Source organism: Ciconia boyciana, chromosome 14 (genome assembly GCF_034638445.1).
Source record: "Ciconia boyciana chromosome 14, ASM3463844v1, whole genome shotgun sequence".
Taxonomy (NCBI): domain Eukaryota; kingdom Metazoa; phylum Chordata; class Aves; order Ciconiiformes; family Ciconiidae; genus Ciconia; species Ciconia boyciana.
The window spans coordinates 15,113,489-15,133,551 of NC_132947.1; the positions used below are offsets into that span (position 1 = coordinate 15,113,489).

At 49.0% G+C, this 20,063-nt stretch overlaps 1 protein-coding gene across 1 annotated transcript in view; it reads left to right on the plus strand.

Moving 5' to 3' along the window:
• TOX2 (TOX high mobility group box family member 2) overlaps nt 1–20,063 on the plus strand; it is a 156,730-nt gene that overhangs the window by 80,461 nt on the left and 56,206 nt on the right. The window contains exon 3 of the mRNA XM_072879461.1: nt 12,294–12,539. Coding sequence (XP_072735562.1) covers nt 12,294–12,539 — 246 coding nt within the window. The remainder of the gene's footprint in view (nt 1–12,293; nt 12,540–20,063) is intronic.

Sequence of the window (20,063 nt, forward strand, 5' to 3'; positions counted from 1 at the left end):
TAATTGTTCACTAGGGATTTTTAGATCTCCAAAACGCTAGCTAGTATTGGCTAATTTTTAGGTCAGCATGTTTGACCAGACGAACTGCTGGTCTGATTACAGAATCACAGAATCACAGAATCATATAGGTTGGAAAAGACCTTTAAGATCATCGAGTCCAACCGTAAACCTAACACTACCAAGTCCACCACTACACCATGTCCCTAAGCACCTCATCCAAACGGCTTTTAAATACCTCCAGGGATGGTGACTCAACCCCTTCCCTGGGCAGCCTGGTCCAATGCTTGACAACCCTTTCAGTGAAGTAAAATTTCCTAATATCCAGTCTAAACCTCCCCTGGTGCAACTTGGGGCCATTTCCTCTCGTCCTATCACTTGTTACCTGGGAGAAGAGACCAACCCCACCTCTCTACATCCTCCTTTCAGGCAGTTGTAGAGAGCGATGAGGTCTCCCCTCAGCCTCCTTTTCTCCAGGCTGAACAACCCCAGTTCCCTCAGCCGCTCCTCATCAGCCTTGTGCTCCAGACCCTTCACCAGCTTCATTGCCCTTCTCTGGACATGCTCGAGCCCCTCAATGTCCTTCTTGTAGTGAGTGGCCCAAAACAGAACACAGTATTCGAGGTGCAGCCTCACCAGTGCTGAGTACAGGGGGATGTACTAGTCCTTCCCTAGTCCTGCTGGCCACACTATTTCTATATTGGATGTATCACTATATCCAAAGCCAGGATGCCATTGGCTTTCTTGGCCACCTGGGCACACTGCTGGCTCATATTCAGGTGGCTGTCAACCAACACCCCCAGGTCCTTTTCTGCCTGGCAGCTTTCCAGCCGCTCTTCCCCAAGCCTGTAGCGTTGCATGGGGTTGCTGTGACCCAAGTGCAGGACCTGGCACTTAGCCTTGTTGAACTTCATACGATTGGCCCCAGCCCATCGATCCAGCCTGTCCTCTGTAGAGCCTTTCTACCCTCAAGCAGATCAACACTCTCGCACAACTTGGTGTCGTCTGCAAACTTACTGAGGGTGCACTAAATCCCTTCGTCCAGATCGTTAATAAAGATATTAAACAGAACTGGCCCCAACACAGAGCCCTGGGGAACACCACTTGTGACCGGCCGCCAACTGGAGTAAACTCCATTCACCACCACTCTTTGGGCCTGGCCATCCAGCCAGTTCTTTACCCAGCGAAGAGTACACCCGTCCCAGCCATGAGCAGACAGTTTCTCCAGGAGAATGCTGTGGGAAACTGTCAAAGGCTTTACTGAAGTCCAGATAGACAACATCCACAGCCTTTCCCTCATCCACTAGGTGGGTAACCTTGTCATAGAAGGAGATCAGGTTGATCAAGCAGGACCTGCCTTTCCTGAACCCATGCTGGCTGGGCTTGATCCCTTGGTTATCCTCTACATGCCGTGTGATAGCACTCAGGATGATCTGCTCCATCAGCTTCCCCGGTACCAAGGTCAGGCTGACAGGCCTGTAGTTCCCCAGGTCCTCCTTCTGGCCCTTCTTGAAGATGGGCGTCACATTTGCTAATCTCCAGTCAGCAGGGACCTCCCCAGTGAGCCAGGACTGCTGGTAAATGATGGGAAGGGGCTTGGTGAGCACTTCTGCCAGTTCCTTCAGTACTCTCAGGTGGATCTCATCAGGCCCCACAGACTTGTGAGTGTCTAAGTGGTGCAGCAGGTCACTAACCATTTCCCCCTGGATTATGGGGGCTCCATTCTGGCCCCCATCCCTGTCTTCCAACTCCGGGGGCTGGGTACCCAGAGAACAATTGGCCCTGCTATTAAAGACTGAGGCAAAGAAGGCATTAAGTACCTCAGCCTTTTCCTCATCCTTGGTCACTGTGATCCCTCCCCCGTCTACTAGGGGCTGGAGATTCTCCTTAGCTCTCCTTTTCCTGCTAATGTATTTGAAGAAGTATTTTTTGTTGTCTTTTATGGCAGTAGCCAGATTGAGCTCTAGCTCAGCTTTGGCCCTTCTAATTTTCTCCCTGCACAGCCTCGCTACACCTTTGTAGTCCTCTTGACTTGCCTGCCCCTTCTTCCAGAGGTCATAGACTCTCCTCTTTTTCCTGAGTTCGAGCCAGAGCTCTCTAGTCAGCCAGGCCGGTCTTCTTCTCCGCCGGCTCGTCTTTCGGCACCTGGGGACAGCCTGCTCTTGTGCCTTTAGGACTTCCTCCTTAAAGAAAGTCCAGCCTTCCTGGACTCCTTTGCCCATTAGGGCTGCCTCCCAGGGGACTCTCTCGACCAGTCTCCTGAACAGGCCGAAGTCTGCCCTCCGGAAGTCTAAGGTGGCAGTTCTGCTGACCCCCCTCGCCGCTTCTCCACGTATCAAAAACTCTATCATTTCGTGATCACTCTGCCCAAGACGGCCTCCAACCATCACATGATTGCTTTACATGGGTCTTGAGTTCTTGGGAGGGTAGTATGTGGTCGTGGGTTTCCATTCCTCCCTGCAAGTGGTTTTGAGAGCTTTTCTCCCCAGGATGTACTTGGTGGCATGAGAAGGTGGATCTGGAGGGACAGAGTCCCAGCAGGTTCAAGGAGAGCTCTCTTTTGGGACATGCTGTGGCTCTGACAGAGTCCTTCCCTGCACTCTCTTACAAGGCAATTGCTGCCTTGCAATGTAAGGAGGAAAGGCTGAGATATCTGAGGTGGATTACATTTTTCTTCCTCTTTATTCCTGGGGGTAACTACTTGCCAAACTCATTTTTGTCTGTGTCCCTGGGGAATTAGAGGTCTGCCTCTCTCTCTCTTCCCCAGAAGGATAAAAGCAGCATTACTACTCCTTTATGTACCATTGCATGCTGCACTGCTGCTGCCATGCATGTATATCTGCCTTTATGGTAACTGTAACCTTTTCTTGAACCAGAGATTTTCCTGAACAAGAGCCCTTTGGGATCTGTGTGGGCTTTCCTGGATACATTTTTAATAAACACAATAATTTGACTAGAAGCCCATTACCTATCCCCTGGTTGTTCTATGGGATAGTCATTTCCATGCCTGCAAAAACCACTAACTCATAGGGCAATCAAAGGAAGAATGACAACCAGGACAAAATTGGTATGTGTTGTGATAAACCAGTCCATCTTCAGCATCATGCACTGTAGCTTTATATATTGCCTGTAAATAATGGCCTCAAAAAGATATTAAATCTTTAGAAAAAATCAAGCCTAATTGTAACTATATTTTTGTTTTCCATTTTGGTTTATGTACAGTATATGACTTTTGCAGAGACATTTTTATTCCAGGAAAATGACAGGCCAACAAGAAGCCATAATTGCACTGATTTTTAGAAGTGCCTGCATTACTACAGATCTGATGTACTGCAAGACATGAATCAGAAAAATTCTATTAAAAAATCTCTTGAATGGCTGACACAGGAGTATTATCCACGATGATTAATTTGACTTGGTCATTATGAACACAGACAAGTCTGACAAAATTGCATTTCATTCCCCACTGAATTCATAAAATCACTATACACATAATAAGAAGTTATAGTTCTCTGCTATCCACTATTCTTGACAGGATTCCAGTTCTGGATAAGATACTGATTAAAAAAAAAAAAAAGTGGGGGGAGAGAGGGAGTTGGGAGCCTTTTTAAAAGCCTACAATAGGGCTGATTTCTTTTGCTATAAATTGTTCGGAGAACTCCATTATTTTTAGCTTTTTTTGGTGAAGTAGTGATGCAGGTCAACCGCAGCTTGGACAATATAAAACTGACTGTAATCTCTTATTTACATTGAAAGGGATGCGGCAGAAATGCACGCACACGCTTCCCATCATGAATCCCAAGAAGCCCTGTGGGGCTGTACCTGAGGGCACGGGGCAGGGACCGTCACCGCTGCTGCCTCTGTTCAGCCACAGCCACAAGCGAATCCTTACCCAGATTGAATCTCAGGGATTGTTCATCATACAGATGATTATTAATAACTGGTAGCGTGTTCTTCATTTCCTACCCACATAAATGAGGCACCAATGGACAAGTTGAGGCCAGAGAGTCCCAAGAATGTTGTTTCTGGCTTTGGCAGCATGTAAAACAAAAAAAAGTTCTCCAGTGAGCAGCAGAATTGGGCATATGCCTCCCAAAACTTTATCTTTCTGAGTGAACTGAGATTTTCTGTTCCCTCTGAATATTCCTGGCTGGTTCCCTTCACAGTCCCCGTCCTGCTGAGCACCATGGCACCACATCGCCGCCGTCCCGTCGCTGTGGTAGCAACTGGCCAAGAAGATCAAAGATTATTAGGGCAAGCATGAATGTTTAGGACCCTGGTATCTCCCTTCTGTGCACATGTGGTTGTATGAAACTTGTAGAAAAGAGACTTTTTTGCTCTGTGAAATTTGGTTGAAACCATCCGGCAGGCTCAGCTTGTGGAAGACCCATGGCTGTGTTAGTGCATGGGATTTGTGTCTATAGGAGATGGGGCAAGGTCAACTCATGTAAAGTTAGAAGGTAAACATCCAGCTCCGTTCAACGGCGAAGCCATGCAGTAGCACTGTGCTTGAGCTGGAGGCTGGCTTTCTGCTGCGGGTTGTCGTAGCATGCAGAGTCTGCGTCAGGGCAGTGCCTGCACGGTAGGAGGAAATGGTGAGAAATGGGGAACGTGGAGGCGTGTGCTTGCTCTTTGGGTGAACCAACATTTGTTCGGGATTTAAAAACCCACTGCTACAGGTATGGAAGAGGAGCACAGAGGTAGGCAGAGCCCAGCTTTCCCGTGGGTTGCCTGCTGCTCTGCTGTGCTCCCAACCTCCCCGGTGTGGCTGCCTGTTACTGAAGATTGTGCAGACGCTTCTAATGCACATTTATGTTCATGCAAGAACTCATTTTTCCCTTTTCAACCACATTCCCATAGTCAAAAACCTGAGCATGTGAAAATTAATGTAAAAGGGGCTGGGAACACTTCAAAGACAATTTGTAGATTGTATGTGACTGACTTAATAAATACTTCTTTACAGTATTTATCCAACTCTACCCAAGTAATTCATTGGCCCTGCCATTCACACGCTGGATCCCCGTGTGCGAAGAAGGGGCAAATCAATTTCCATTCCTAAGACCCAGAGCTGCTGATGTGGAAAATCAGCGCTACTTCACTTCTTGGCACAGGGCTTTGGGAATCACAGGTGCGAGTGCAGCCCTCCAGCATCCCCCCCGGAGAAGAGGTGCGAAGGAGTCCGCACCCCTGCCTGCAGCCCCCCGGTCACCCTGCAGCGAGCACCAGGCCGTTTCTCTTGCTGGCCCCAGATCATTTCTTTGTAGTTTGCAACGTCCAAGTGACTTCCACCTTCTCCAGCCACCTGAACTATAATTTCTGTCCCTGTGGATTCAGTGCTTTGCACCGAGCAGAAAACCTCTGTGGTTCACGTGCTGGAGAAACGTATCAAAATCCCCTTCTTGCAAATATGATCATGCCTGTGCTGAGTAATGTGTGTTTCGAGAGAGCGGTTCGGAGGCTTTCAAGGAAATGCAGAGTAGATTGCCTTCATTAAGCTTTGTTTTTCACTTATTCATTGTGTTTGGACTCCTTCCCTCTTTATATGGCCCAAGATCTTCTCTCAACCTGGTGTGCCCTGCAGCTTGTGTGAACACTGACACATGGTGAATCCTTTTGTATATATGTAAGAGAAGTAGGGAAAGTCTCTGTACAAAAAAGCAATGTGCTTATCTGGCTTCTGACCCGATCCGATGCATCATCCAGCTTTGGTGCAATGGAGATGTCCCACAAACCACCTGGTTGTTTTTCTGCAGCCCCTTTCCCAAGCTGCGCTGGTAGAACTCATGGTGCTGGTAGGAGAGGAGCACTCTCCCTGGGGACACAGCCCTCGGGCCCCAGGTCCTGCTGCCGTCCCCATGTCCAGCTGGGCTCAGGTGGCAGGGTGGGGATTGCCATTGCTGCTCGTGGGGTGGCGTGAGCAGCCCTTAACCTCCGTGTCCTCCCTGCTCTTCATGCACACCAGGAGCTCAAGGTGTAGCCCTTGGTCATACCTCTCAACCTCACAAATAGCAAGGTTTTCCTCACTTTGCAGAGCTGCCAGGCTGGTTTTGGTCTGCATAGACCTATCTAATCTCTGAAGTGTCTAGAGGGTCACATTCCTGTGGCAGTAAGCTCTTGCGTTAGCTGCAGGAAAAACCTAGTTAGAAGATGAGGGATGTACAGAGTCATAGAATCATAGAATATCTCGAGTTGGAAGGGACCCATAAGGATCATCGAGTCTATGGTGTTTTGTGTCATCTGGATGATTAGGGTGGGATGGATCACGCCAGCCTACGTACTTCCTTGTACCTTACCAAGAATAAATGTTCTCTCTTAGGCTCATATTTACTGTTGAATGTTATTTGACAGGGCAAATATTTACCTGCAATAATACTGCAAATCTCTGTCCTTCTCACTGTGAATAATATTTCTCTGAATCAATGCTTGGCTGCAACTCCTGGATCCTCGTGGATAATCACACAGAACATGACTCAGTGGAGAATTGGGGTCACTGGAAATTTGCCACGCTGCTGAAGAGAACAGTTTCCCAGGTCCTTGGTCAAGTCATGTCCTCTATGATTAATACCAACGTGCAGTGAAGAGATGGTGCTGGCCGGCTGTAGAGTGTTTTGTAAAGAAGGACAGCACTTTCCTCCCCTCCCAAGAGGGGAAAGGCAAGAGAAAGCTAACGGCTCAATTTGTAGTTGTGCTCGACACTTGTAGCTCCCTCACAAGTCACCTGCACGGCAAGTTGTCAGTGTCCTTTAAAACACGGCTGTGGTTATGGCTTTGGCTGAATCACAGCTGGTCCCTCAAGAGCTGCACTGCATTAAGGCGTCTGGACATCCCTTAGGCTCGGATCAGCTGGATGCTTGGAGCTGCCTGGCTGCTGCGCAGGGGTGGGCGGGTGGATCCAAAACAGCCCCTCTTCACTGTGCTTGCTGGGAACGCTTCCCTGGGCTCAGGTCCCCGGTTAGGGTTAGGCAGGGTGGTTTTGTTACTGAGTGGCCAGCAGGAGCCACCAGGGCTTGGCTTTATTTGCAGTTCAAGAGGAGGTACGGTGTAGGAGCAAAAGACGAAGCAGCAGCAACGCTGATGTGGTTCTGAGTCCGGTGGCAGAGGGTGTGCAGGGTCGCCGTGCCCATTGGGCCATCTCGCCGTGCGGAGGTGAGAGATGCCCAGGGCAGGTTGGTAACCCACAGATGTGCTCTGTGTCTGCAGCAGAGACAAGCTGCGTGCCATCGACAGACTAGTCCCCAAAGCTGCCTCCTGCCTCAGAGCCTTCTCCCGCACTGCACTCTGCGTGCTGCAAGGCAGAGAAAGGTCTGGGCTCAGTATATGTGAGCTAGAAGTGGAAACCTGGCCCGGTGCTTTGAATGGATCAGTGAGAGCTGGGAACAGGCATCTCCATTCCTATTCCTGCACGCCCCGTCAGTCTCAGGTGTGCTGGGGATTGGGTGTAAACACATCCAGGGATGTTGTAAAAAGGCTGAGGGATATGGCCTGGCTTTCTCAAAGCAGACAAGAAGGCTTCGGGGCTGAAGTTCTCACTACCTGCCCGGCTCTCGGGGCAGCCCCTGAGCTGCCACACGTCCAGCCCGGGTGGCTGCAAGGCAGCTCTGGCTCCGGCACCCCTTGCCTGACCTTCCCCCAGCACTGCCTGGTGCAGCCCACCGATAGGAGCAGAAGAACGGTGGGATTGTTCCTCTCCTGCCCTGGAGCAGCAGCAGAAGCGTGGTCCTTTGTTGCAGGCGTTTGCGCTGCGTTACAGCAATGGCAGATACTTGCCATGAAGTTGCTCAGCGCTACGTCCAGCTTGCTTGTCGCTGGATGCTGACAGTCTGGAGCGAGAGCTCCTCACTTCTCTCCTTGACCCTCAGTAATTTTCAGGTGCAGCTTAAGGGCATGTAGAGAGGATGTCCACAACTTGATGAGCTTATAATTCAGGTGCTTATCCGGCCATATAAAAGATCTAATCTTACTGTTAAAACTCAGGCTTCCCATGCCTGGGACACTGGAGACAGACAGTGGGACCAGCTCATTCCCCTGTGAAGATCTTGTTCTCCACCCACTCTCTTGATTCAGCTCCATGTCCATACGGAGCACCCTTTAACTGCAACTCCTGCTTCTTCTGCACCCACAAACATGCACCGCAGAACCACCTGGGCCGCAGTCGGCACAGCTTCGCTCGAGGTGTGCACAGTGCTGTTGCTTGAGCATGCATGCAAGAGGCAGGGACTTGTGTCCTCCCTCTTCGTCCTCAAATAGCTCTGCTCCCCCTGCTTGGCCAGGGCCACCCTGCAGGGCTCTGCTGTGTCACCCTCTCTTCTCTATCGCTTGTTCTGCTCCCAGGGACTTGCTCCTGCCAGCTCCTTGAGCCTTTTCCAGCCCCACCACTTCCCTGTCCTCCCTCTCAACCTTCTCCTGCTGGACAAGCTGTTGTGTCCTTCCCTGCTAGCCTCATGTGGGTCACCTACAGATCCTAGGATTTCGGGTGCCTCCTATCCATCTCTGTCTCCCTCTCCTGAAAAGCATCAGGGAGTACGGGAAGCCCAGGAGATCACGGCATATCGTCTCCGTGGCAGGGAGCAGCGTTGGCAGGAGGCCACGCTGGGGTGTCTCCAAGACCCGCTGGTGCTTTGGGAGCACCGGCTGTGCCTGCTGGTGCCACTGCAGCTCTGGCAATGGGGCCTTGCTCTGCAAGTCACCCCGTGCTTTTGCAAGGGGTTCAGCAGTTCTGACTTTCCTCTCAAATGAATGCAAATAGCGTGTCCCCATCCCTGTGCTTGTGAGCTGGGAGGGAGCAGCCGGTAATGCGGTTACCTGTTCTGACTCCTCGTGGTCCTGGACACGGCCTGGGTGTCACCTTGCTGGAAACCAGAGCCTTTCTCCCCATTACAGACCCCTCCACACTTCCCCATGCCAAAGGCACAGATCTAGGGAGCTGTGGCCCAGCAAGGCGTGATGAAAGGGTGGTGGAGAAGCTGCATGGCATGAGCACAGCCAGATGGATCCATCTCTTCACATCCCCACACCACCTCTTCTCCACCCCTCTGTCCTCTGCCCCTGAATCTGCAGGTGGATGGAGACGATCCAGGGACCTCTGTTCAAACTTGGCTTTCAAGAAAGAAAAATTGTTTTTAAATATGATTTTGGTGCGGTTGGAGGTTGGTCGTACCTGCTGCAATGCCATCCCGTAGCATTACTGTGCAAGCATGGGGCATAGCCCCAGTGCTGTGCTCAGGGCAGTTCGGTCCGTGCCCGGTGCCTGGCCCTGGAGCACAGCCCCTGGAGCTGAGGCACAGAGGTGCACGGGCGTCTGAGGGCAAGGAGGGAGTCAGAGCAAGGCACCGTCCCCTCTCCAAGAGTGCTTGGCTCGATCCCGTTGCTCCATCCCGCTGCGGCAGAAGCAGGGGTTGGCCACTCCGAGCAGCACCCATCTGCCCTGCGGTGTGGGCCGAGGGAGGGTTTGCAAGAAGAGGCTTGTTGTTTCAGCAGTTTTCAGTGTTTTAATTTGAAGAGGAATAATGTGTAATCACAACAACTATCATCTGTTTGACAGTGGAAATTCCTAGATCTTCCGTGCTTTTTTGTATACCGTAATGGGCAGCCTTTTAGCAGAGCGAGCTTCTCTGCACTCGCGTTTGGAGTCCTGGTGGGATGAATGGGTTCAGACCAGCTCACTAATCTAATTTGTAATGTATCCTTATAATGTATAATTGGCTGTTTAATTTAATTCAAATTAACATAAGAATAGAAAATATAATTTGCAGCGTAGCCCACATGGTAGTAGAAAGGGGTGTTGGGTGTTACCGGTTTGAGATGACGGCTTTTTTGCATGCGGCATGAGACCACCCTTCGTGGGGACCGAGACGTCACCTCGGACGTGTCAATAGGCACAGCGTGTGACAACAAATCATCCCCCTTTCCCACCCTTCCGAGCGTCTATCTGTCTCATCTCCCTTCCTTATCTTTCTAGCGATCTATTTAAAACATATATAGAATAAACGCGGCTTGCTTTGGAAAGTTGTTGGTAGCAATAGGGTGTAAAAGCTGGCAGGCGCCGAGTCTGATTATGTTGATTGGATATTGTCTAATCTGATTTTGATTGTGTACAGCTTTGATTGTAATTTTGATATGTCTACACAATACTGTAGCTGTTCGGAAAGCTTTGTGATTTAAACAGGTCTCTTTTTTTTTTTTTCCCCCGCTGAATAGAGCAGAGGCAGAAATGTGCAGGGGGGTGAGCAGGGCGACGGGGCTTTCGCGCTCCTTACAAAACCACCTCAAAGCCCTTCGGTGAGCTGCTGTGCAGCAACACAAGGAACTTGTAGTTTTGAAGAGAGCTTTAGGAAACTTTGAGTGGGTTTTACATAATTTAGTTAAGTACAGCAAAGCCACTTGCTTATATACCTGATACCAAAATAAACCAGTTGGAGGAACAAGTTTGCTGTGCAATGATTTATTTAAATCCCTTTCCGTAAAGCATGGAGCAAAATCCTCTTAAATAACTGGGAAAGAATCGGTGTACCTCGAAGTGTGTAGCCCAAACGGAAACCTAACTACTAGACGTATTAAATGGGATCTATCTGTCTGCTCTTGTGTACATCCTCTCAGCCCCCTGCCTTCCCCGTATAATACCACTGCTAGACAGAAGCTGGCTGGAAAAATAGCTGGGCTTGAATTTCCCTTGAACAATAGCTGTTGGTACCGAGCTATCTCAGCCCGGGCTCCGTCTTGTATTTCTTGCATACTCGTATTTCCCCACAGCCAGTGGGAATCTCAGGCGAACGTGAAGGGTCGGGTGGGACGTGCAATCCTGCCCTTTTCTCTGTCTCTTTTTGCAACAGGCCGAGGGGAGGCAAGAGGTGGGGGTCCATCCTCGCGGAGGATGAGCTGCTTCCAGCCCCGGCGGGGGGAGGCAGGAGTGACCCCTGCTCTGACACCCTCAGGGACGTGCCTCTCCCAGGCTGTGCCCGCGGGGTCCTGCTGGGAGCCCTTCCACCTCTCCCCAGACCCCTCCTTGTGCCCCGCTGCCTCTCCCACCGACTTCTGTATTCTGGTTAAATATGGGGTTTATTTTATTTTATTAAGGGTTTTCTCCCTGCAGTCTGGGGTGATGAAGAGCATGAATTCGAGTGTGAGCTCTGGGGCAATGGATTAATAAAGCCTAGAGTGCTTAACTGGTTTTGCACACATCTGGGGTTTTGCTCTTAAATCAAGTATTAAGTCAAAATCCAACCATGAAACTAGCTGATCTGAGAAATTTAGCTTAAAATCCATGTGTATAATACTATGGCGAATCAGGATTTCATATGCTATAATAATATGTGAAACAGTAGATGTTTAGAATAAGCCTCCTCTGCCAGAGACTCATTATATTTTGCTTTGATAATTAATAATTTTGGATAGATTCACACTCACATTATGAAGCAAATACGTTTTTGTCTGAAGTCAAAACGATTGCACGGGTGCTATAACATATTCTTTCTCCTTGTAAATTGGAATGCTTAAAAGTAAACAAGCCACCAGAAAACACGGGAAGCACGAGGAGTAGCAACATCTCTGCGTGTTTGTGGTCACCTCGAGGGAGCGTTGACAGGGAGGTGGGGGAGTGCTTGTCCAAATACAGTTTGGATGTGGATATAAGGAAGGACAAATCTCCGTGTGTGGTGGAGTCATGCAGGCTTTCTCTAAAAGATTTAAAAAACATGTGATGGCCGTGTTTCCAAATCTCTCTCCCTGGTTGTAGCTTCTGTGCTGGAGTTTGTGAGGAATCAACGGGAATTTTGTTCCCAAGTACTAGTTAATTCTACGGAGCTGATTCTCGTAAACACTCTTGAAAATACAAACTGTAGATATGGTAAGAGCTGAGCTGGGTGCCCAGAGAGGGACTTTGCCTTAAAAATGCAGCAGCTGGTTGGGAAATGGCCATGATCTTTCCTGGCTGTGGGCTCTGCGAGCATCACTTGCCTGGCTGCAATCCGGGCGAGGAGGATTCTGCTGAGGTTTTGGCAAGCTAAAGATGTGCTAGAGGGATGCAGCGTGGGAGAGGGGAGCCGTGCGGGTGCCCCAGGCAGATCTGAGGTGTGCGAGGACCTGTGTGTCCCTGATGGGTGGTGCGGCGCTGCCACACTCACTGCCTGCTTCCTACGTAGTTACGACCTGCTGGTGTCCGGAGCTGGAGATGTCTTTTTTATTAAAACAAAACCATTTCCACTGGAATGTGCTTTTGTATTTCTTACACAAATAATCGCTTTTCTTTGCTGAAGCAACAAGGCAGTGACGCATTGCAAAATGTCTTTTTCATGTTCTAGACGTATAATGGTCAGAATGAGAATAACGAAGACTATGAGATCCCTCCTATAACGCCTCCTAATCTTCCCGACCCTTCCCTCCTGCACTTGGTGGACCACGAAACTGGATATCACTCCCTGTGCCACAGCCTCCCTCCAAACAGCCTGATACCAGCATACCCCTACCAGAACATGGACCTGCCGGCCATCATGGTCTCCAACATGTTGAGTCAGGATGGGCATCTTCTCTCCAGCCAGCTACCCACGGTCAGTGGCTTTCCCCTCATACTATCTTTTGTTAAAGCCGCTCTTTATGTCGTGTTATGAGTTCAACTGAACGTAGAAGGATGTTAACGATGAGATGTTTGCACGGGGGGTTGGGAAGAGCTGGTGATGCAGCCCTGCCGTGCTGCACTGCTGCCTGCCAAGGTCGGGGTGCGGTGGCAGACACTGCAGTCACCTGCATGGCCATGCTCGTGGTGGCAATTTTATGTTTCCAGTTGTGTGTCTTCCTGAGCCTTATTAACTGCTCGACAGCAGGGGGGACGGGTTTTTTCCGCTGGGTACGTAATATCCTCACTGAACCAAGCAAAGTGCATGTGCTCCAACCCCGCGTGACGGTGACCAGCCAAAGCCCCTAGTTCATAGCCCCTCCGCCCTGCATCCTTTCTCCTGCTGGGAAAAGCCCCCAGCCCGTCAACCCTGTGTCCTGCTGCCAGGGCAGCCCCAGTGGCATCAGCAGCAGGAGCAGGGATGCTCCGTGAAGGGAGAGCTGTCCTATTGATTTCAAGGGGAACAAGATCCCTCCTGCCCTTGCAAACTCAAATTGCCTCTTGGCTCACGCCGTGGCAAGGGGATACCTTGCGAAGTTTCAAATGACTCTTCTGTAGGGATAAATAAAGCAGGGATAATGAAGTAAGTGCAGCTCTGGGAAGAAACTTCAGGGCTAATTAGACCTTACGATGCTCTGTATCAGCAGCACTGAGGAAAGGTTGTGACTTGATTTTGACAGTGGTATTGAATTAATACTGTTGCTGTTTAATAATATTTTCCTCTTTAGCAGATTTAGCCCTATGGTTAGTTTTCTACATTGTTTCTCTCTAAGATCATTGATTTTCATGGATGCCGTTGGAAGGCATCAATATAAAACAGAGTTAATTTTACTTAAATAGCATGCCTGCGAGTCTGCCACGGCGCTAGCTGGAGAACATTTGGTGTTGATTGCTTGAATAGATAACAGTCTGAAAGGTAGTGATATTTAAATATTTAAATGGGATATTATCTCTGAGTCTAGGAAAATCCCAAGGCTTTCGAAAGTCTTGATGTGTCTCCAAGTTTCATTTTTAGTGTGTTTAAGAAAAATATCATGTTCTGCCCATCAATATTGAACACAGGCATATTTCTATGAAATTTCTATTAAATTAAATATTACTTAGGCCTCTGTGTTAGCTTTTAGGTTCTTAGGTGATTAAAACATTCATTTCTGAGACAAAAAGAGTCAGTTTCAGATGAAATATTTTTCCCTGGTTTAATTTAAAGCACAGCCCCTTTGCCTGACCCCTATTTTCATAACACGATAATTTTATCCTGTGTTGATTGTCTCATTTTTGAGAGGTGATATTGCACTTATAAATCACTTTCTAAAATACCTAAAGAAACAAGAATAGTGGGATTTATTAAGCAGCTTCTGTACGTCTGAAATAATTTATTTTGGAGTAGTCCTTGGGAAATGTTCTCTTTCTTACTTTATGGTACTGTTTTACAAATGCAGCATCGTGACAATAAATCAGGACTGAGCCAGAGAAGATAAGAAAGGGACTTAGTGGGCTGTAAACGTAGAATAGAGAGATTAAGATTTGTTTGCCCCTTACCACAAAAATAAAAAATCCAGTGAACCCAGAATTTTCCAGCCGATAGTGAAGTGAAACTGTTTAGTTTTGAGCGGAAACCCTTGGAGCTGTAATACATCTTCACAGGTCCCAGCAGCAAAGGAAGTAGATCGGGGAGTGAACTGTGTTGCAATTTCAGGTCAAAATTAAATCCTGCCGTACCCTGTTGTCAAAGCCTTTTTTCCATGCCATCAGACTTCTCCCACTGAAAGGTAACACTTTCTAGCCCCCTTTTTTTTTTGGATGCCCTAATCGAGTCTCCCCTTACTCCAGCAGCAGCCCATGACGGCACCATTCATCGCATAGCACACATATAACTCCTGTTAGCATTAATGGGAGCAGCGCATGCACGTGAGAACACAATAAAATCCTGGAGACAGAGCAGATTTTTAAACTCATACGGTTACTACCTCCTGCCCGCGTGCCCATCGAGCCGTAGCCCGCTCGGTGGTGGCCCCGTGAAGCCAGCCGTGCTTCGGGCATCGCTGCATGACGGTGCAGGGCACGCAATGTGCTACAGCCCTGCCCCAAAGTCAACCACCTTCGGGTGGGTGTTTGCAGCAGGACGCCTCCAGATCAAGAAAGGGGCTTGTTTGCTAACACTTCCAAAAAGAGGGGATTTATTGCTGCACAGGTAGTGGTGGGAAGCCAGTCTGTGAGCAAGCCTTGCCTGAGCGCTGCAGAGGAGGCAGGCAGAGGATTTGTCTTTGTTGCAGGACCGACGTTGCTCATGCAAATGCTGGTGCCAGGAGCCTCTCTCCTTGCTGCTGCTCTTTGCTGTAGTTCGTTCTGGTTTTTGCATGCTCAGCTATTTCCTGCCTTGGCTGCCATGTCTTTTGGTTTGAATACAGTGACAAATGACAAACAATTCAAGGTAAAATGTTTAGACACTGGTTAGACTTTTCCTCTAAAAAAGCAGCTTGAGCCTTGGGATTTTTTCAAGGCATCCTCGTGAGAAAATCTTGAGCTGCTGAAAATACGTGAGCCATGACTCACTGAGAGCTATGGGATTGGCATTTTCCTCTACAGCTCAGAAGTGAATGAGGAAAATACAGGTGCAGGTTGCTGTCCCCTTTGGTGTGTCTCTTGTCCTGGGACATCCTAACATTATCCTTAGATGGAATTACGCCTCCCTGTGCCTCTGCAAGGAAGGAGGCTGCCGCTCCTATTCTGCAGGTGAATACCAAGTCAGAGCGGGTTTAAATCAGTGCAGAAATTCCCATGGCAGGTTGAGAGCTGGAGAATGAAGGTGGATTTGCTGTGTGCCAGACCCTGCTCCTGGCTCCAGCCCCTCCCTAGGGTGTCAGGAGCTGGAGCCCCTCGTTCGAGCAAAGGAGCTGTACCCTGATGGGGAAAAACCAAAGCCACTGTCACCTCTACCTTTCCTTATCCCTTCAACATCGTAATCCAGAGCACGCTCCACGCCACCGGCCTCCGCACACTTCGCTCTGCCCCATGGACCACGTCTACATTTACATAACATGGTTCTTCACTGCTGTTTCTGTCACTTTATTTCCTTATTATTATTTTTTTTCCCATCAGTTTTTAGAAGTCAAGGGAGTTTTCAAACACTGAAGGTGGGGTGCAGGCAGCTGGAGAGAAGAGAAGCAGGGATGGGTGGGCAAGAGTAGGCAAAGAGATGGCAGAAGATGTGACGTTAGGAAGACTGATGGAGCGGGGTGCAGGGAGGCTGGGGAGGAGGCAGGGCTGGCTCATTGGTTATTTTTTGTGTTGGTGACAAGAAACAAACAGAAAATTCTTAATACAGTGGATTTTTTTTTCTACTGTCCTCTCTTTTGCTATGGGAAAAGAGGAAGGAAAGAGGAGGGAAAGAGGAGGAATGGCAGGAGGGAAAGAAAATAGGAGAGATGTGATTTTCATTGAGAAATGGGAATATTTAGGAAAAAATAAAGAGGAAAAAAGTGTTTTCCATGGAAAGAGAATGACTTTGCCCGCTGTGAACATCCCAGCAGTGTTACGGTGTGGACAAGCGGCTGCTGAGCCCTCCGGGGACCGCAGGAAGACCTGCTGGGCTGGGGCCACACCAGGGCTGGGACCCGGGGCTGCGGGGACGTGGGGCAAAGCAGGGGAGGGGGCAGAGAAACGCCACGAATTGGCAGCGATCGCCAGCGAGGCGGGGTGCCCGCTGGGTTAAGGAGCTGCTGTGAATAAATGAGATTTCAGAAGGGATTTGGCAGAACATATTTGACAGAAACAAAGGGCGGTCAAGGTCAGAGCCCAAGAATCTCCAATGCAGCGCAAATGTATTTCCATAAATATTAGATAGGGGCTGAGCGGGCTGGGGGTATCTCTGCTTATCAGGTGGGACAGTGCCCGGTACCTGGGTGCTGCGCCAGGCTGGGGGGAGCCGGGAGCCCCCAGTCAGGGGGACAGCACTGCCCGGAGCCCGCCACCACCGCTCGGAAACCCCGGAACTTTGTGTTCCTCCAAGCCCGGTTGAAGGACGTTGACATGCTGGGGCATGCTGAAAAATCAGCCTGTTTTCCTGTGGCGCGTGTTGTGGGGCTACAGCCGCCCTGCTCCTTTCCTGCCCTGCCGTGTCCAGGTGAAATTAGGGCAGAGCCGTGTATTTTTGCATGGGGAAGCATCGTTTTGGACATGTGGCAGCTGTTATGAGCAAACATTGGCTTTATAGCAGGTATGTAGAGTTTGATTGGAGAGACTGGCCACTGTCCCTGTGTCTGTATCTTCCTGGTGCTTCTCGTGGTGAGAGATCTTTGAGACTATTTTAAAGGCATTAACATTTCCTTGAGCCCAGTGGGATAACTTTTTTCTGCTCGCAGCAAGCTGGAGCATCGGCTCGAGTGAAAAAAGGCTGCAGCCACAGCTTGGAAGTTCTTTGTTTCAGTTTGTTGAGTGAAAAGAGATTATTTGAAAAATATTAAAAATCTCCAGTGACGAAAAGCACATTCATGGTGTGAAAACGGCAAATTTCCAGTTACCTGTGGAACCTGTTTATGTAGAGGGGAGAGAGTAAAGGGTAAGTGGGGGTTGAATTGTAGTACCAAGGATGAGTGCAGCCCTGAAATTCCTGAAGAGCTGGTTGTTTGACTTTGCAATCTGAATAGCTGTTTCCCAACGCTATGGGGCTGTGCTGTGGAACAGAAAGGAAAACAGTAAAACAACTCAGCAGTAACCCACCTGCCCATCTCCCATGGGGGAAATGGAAAGGAAAAGTAGCCCTTTCCCGGAGCTGGGGCGTGCATGCCCGGGCTGTGGGGATGGCATAGGGCTCCAAGGAGAAGCACCCTCTCTGGTGCCCACCAGAAGACCTCAAGCGAGGTCTTGAGACCAGGAGGACCTCGAGGTCTTCCTGCAGGCAGGTGGCAGGACCAGCCCCCCGGCCAGCTCTCGTAGCTGCACAGGTCTCTCCCAGCTCCCATCCTTCCCAAGACCGCTGCTCCCTGTCAAACACAGCAGCGTTTCTTATTTCCAGCCGGAGCCGGAGGCAGTGGGAATCGCAGCAGTTTTCCCTGGAGAGCCCAGGGTGCAGCCCTAGGCAGGCGGTCAGGGCGCTGGGCGGGAGGCAACACGGTGGGACGTGGCTGTACAGAGCCAGTGAGTGTTAAAAGTTTTCCAATAGAGGATATAAGAAAGAAACCAATTAGATGTTGACACAAAAGCCAAGTAAGAATGCCAGTCTTTTATCTAAGTCGTTGGAAATACATGATCCCAGTAGGCAATACAACTTACATGTTGTTGGTAAATACAACCAATACATAAATATTTCAATATTTTTAAATCACTGACTGTTAAAGTAAGTTATTTAAAGTAAGCTGTATCCCAATGCAACGTACATGCAGCAGTGCCCTTTAGAGCAAGTTCGTGCTCCTTGGAAGAGCCGTAATAAATAAACAAGCAAGCAAGAGCGGCGGTGGGGCAGCGCTCAGCCAGCTCCCTCAAACCCCAGGCTGGCAGCGTGTCACCGGTAGCAAAAACTTAGCGGAGTCCCCCGTGTTTCAGTCCTGGATAAGTCTGCACTGGTAATTTTGTGTTGTGTGCTTTAGGTTTTGACTAATTTGTCTTTCTGCTTATTAATGGTTCGGTATTTAAAAACTAAACTCCCGAACATGAGCCCTTGATGGAAAATAGTAATAATACAACCATACATGAAGAGTTCTTTGTATTAAGCAGAGCCCTGTTTGCAATTCCCTGCTAGTGTTTTTCTCAGAGGCAATAAATGAAAGAAATATGTCTTTTTAAATTTTATAAAACTCAGAAAAATGGTTTTAAACAGCTTTTCTTCACCTCCTATAATTATTTATTTTCAAACAGTCCTTCAGGGTAATGTTCCGTTTTCTTATTTCACACTCCTTTTTCTCATAAATGAACCATCACTTCAATAAATCATTATGAAAACAGAGACTAACACAAACCCTGAAAGGTTGAAAGATTTATGTAACACATTTATGTTTTCCATTTTCTCATTCTGGTACTCCACTGCTAAAGCTAAGCTAATAAAAGCTGCTATTAATATTTCTTGTTGCCTAGCAACCGCAGAGAGGGAGTAATAGCTTTAGCTAGAAAAATAGATGACCGATAAGGAAAAATTCAATTCTTTTATTATCTCAAGGGAAAATGGGCTTTTACTGGAACATTATGATGTACGAGTGTGAAGTTGAATACAAAGGATATTTTTTCAGTTGTTTTTCTATTTTTAATGAACGTTATTTTACCTTCACAAACTCGTTTAAGGCATTTGCCCCACCTACTTGCGAGCTTGATTTAGCAACACCCACACATGCTTCTGGCTTTAAGTATCTGTTGGCATTTTCATTTGAAAGCCCCCTTCCCTCCACACCTCCCCCTGAGCTTTATCGCTTGGTCATAAAATTTCACTCCAGGTCGGAACCTGGGAGACAAGATTCCCAATCAAAGAGTAAATTGTTCTTGTATGTATTTAAAAACAGGCTTTCTCAGAGGAAGGGGCACATATTGATAGTTACTTTCTGAAGTTTTAGCCGTCGTGGCTGAGCTCTCTGTGTTGGAGGAGAGCAGGAATGCTGCTGCTCCTGCCCGTGCTCTCGGAGCAACAGCTGCCCGCCAGAGACGCAGGTGCAGAAGTGCGAGTCCCTGTGGGAATACGGGTCCTCTTCTGCTGTGGGAGAGGTCCTCCCTGAGCTTCCCAGTCATCCTGAACACCAGTACAAGCTCCCTGCAGAGCAGCAGACCTTCTTTTCGCATAGCTGACGCAGATGCTTCTGAGTGGTCCCTGCCAAGTGCCGCTGGGAGAGAATGGGGGTGATGGGAGGCACAGTCAGGTCCCGACTCCGCGAGTGCTCAGGCAGCAGCAGAGCTCACGAGGACTGGGCTGGGCATGAGAAGAGGGAACCTGAGGGACCAAGCTCCTACCAGTGCACTTGCGTGGTTGGTGCTTGGGTTCACCCATGGGTATCCCATTTCTGAGACAGGAGAAAGTAAGGTGTCATGACACGCTTTTCTCCCAAGTGAACTGTTGTGATAGCTGAGAAGCAAAGCAGATGTGGGTTTTGCTCGGTAATGCAAGATTTAGTTCCCAAACAAGGGAAAGGAAGAAGGCAAGGTATCACCTTGGCCTGCAGGGTCTCGAAGAGGGTGACCTTCACCTTCCAGGGTGGGGATCTTACACGGGAACCTGCCTTTTTTTGTGAAAACCTCTCAGAGCCTCCTCCCCACAGGAGAACTGCTCCTTGGCAGCTCAGCTGGGCATGAGGGGAGGAGGCTGGGACCCCAGTGACCCCCAGCAAGGGGACACCCCGACCTTCCCCCAGAGCAGCTTCTCCAGAGGCAGATGCAGTCCCAGCTCCCCTTTCGCACTGGTCCATCCTCTGTGGCTCTGGTCAGCCCACAACAGAGCAACAGCACTTAACAAATTAATTTACTTTGCAATAAGCCAAGTTGC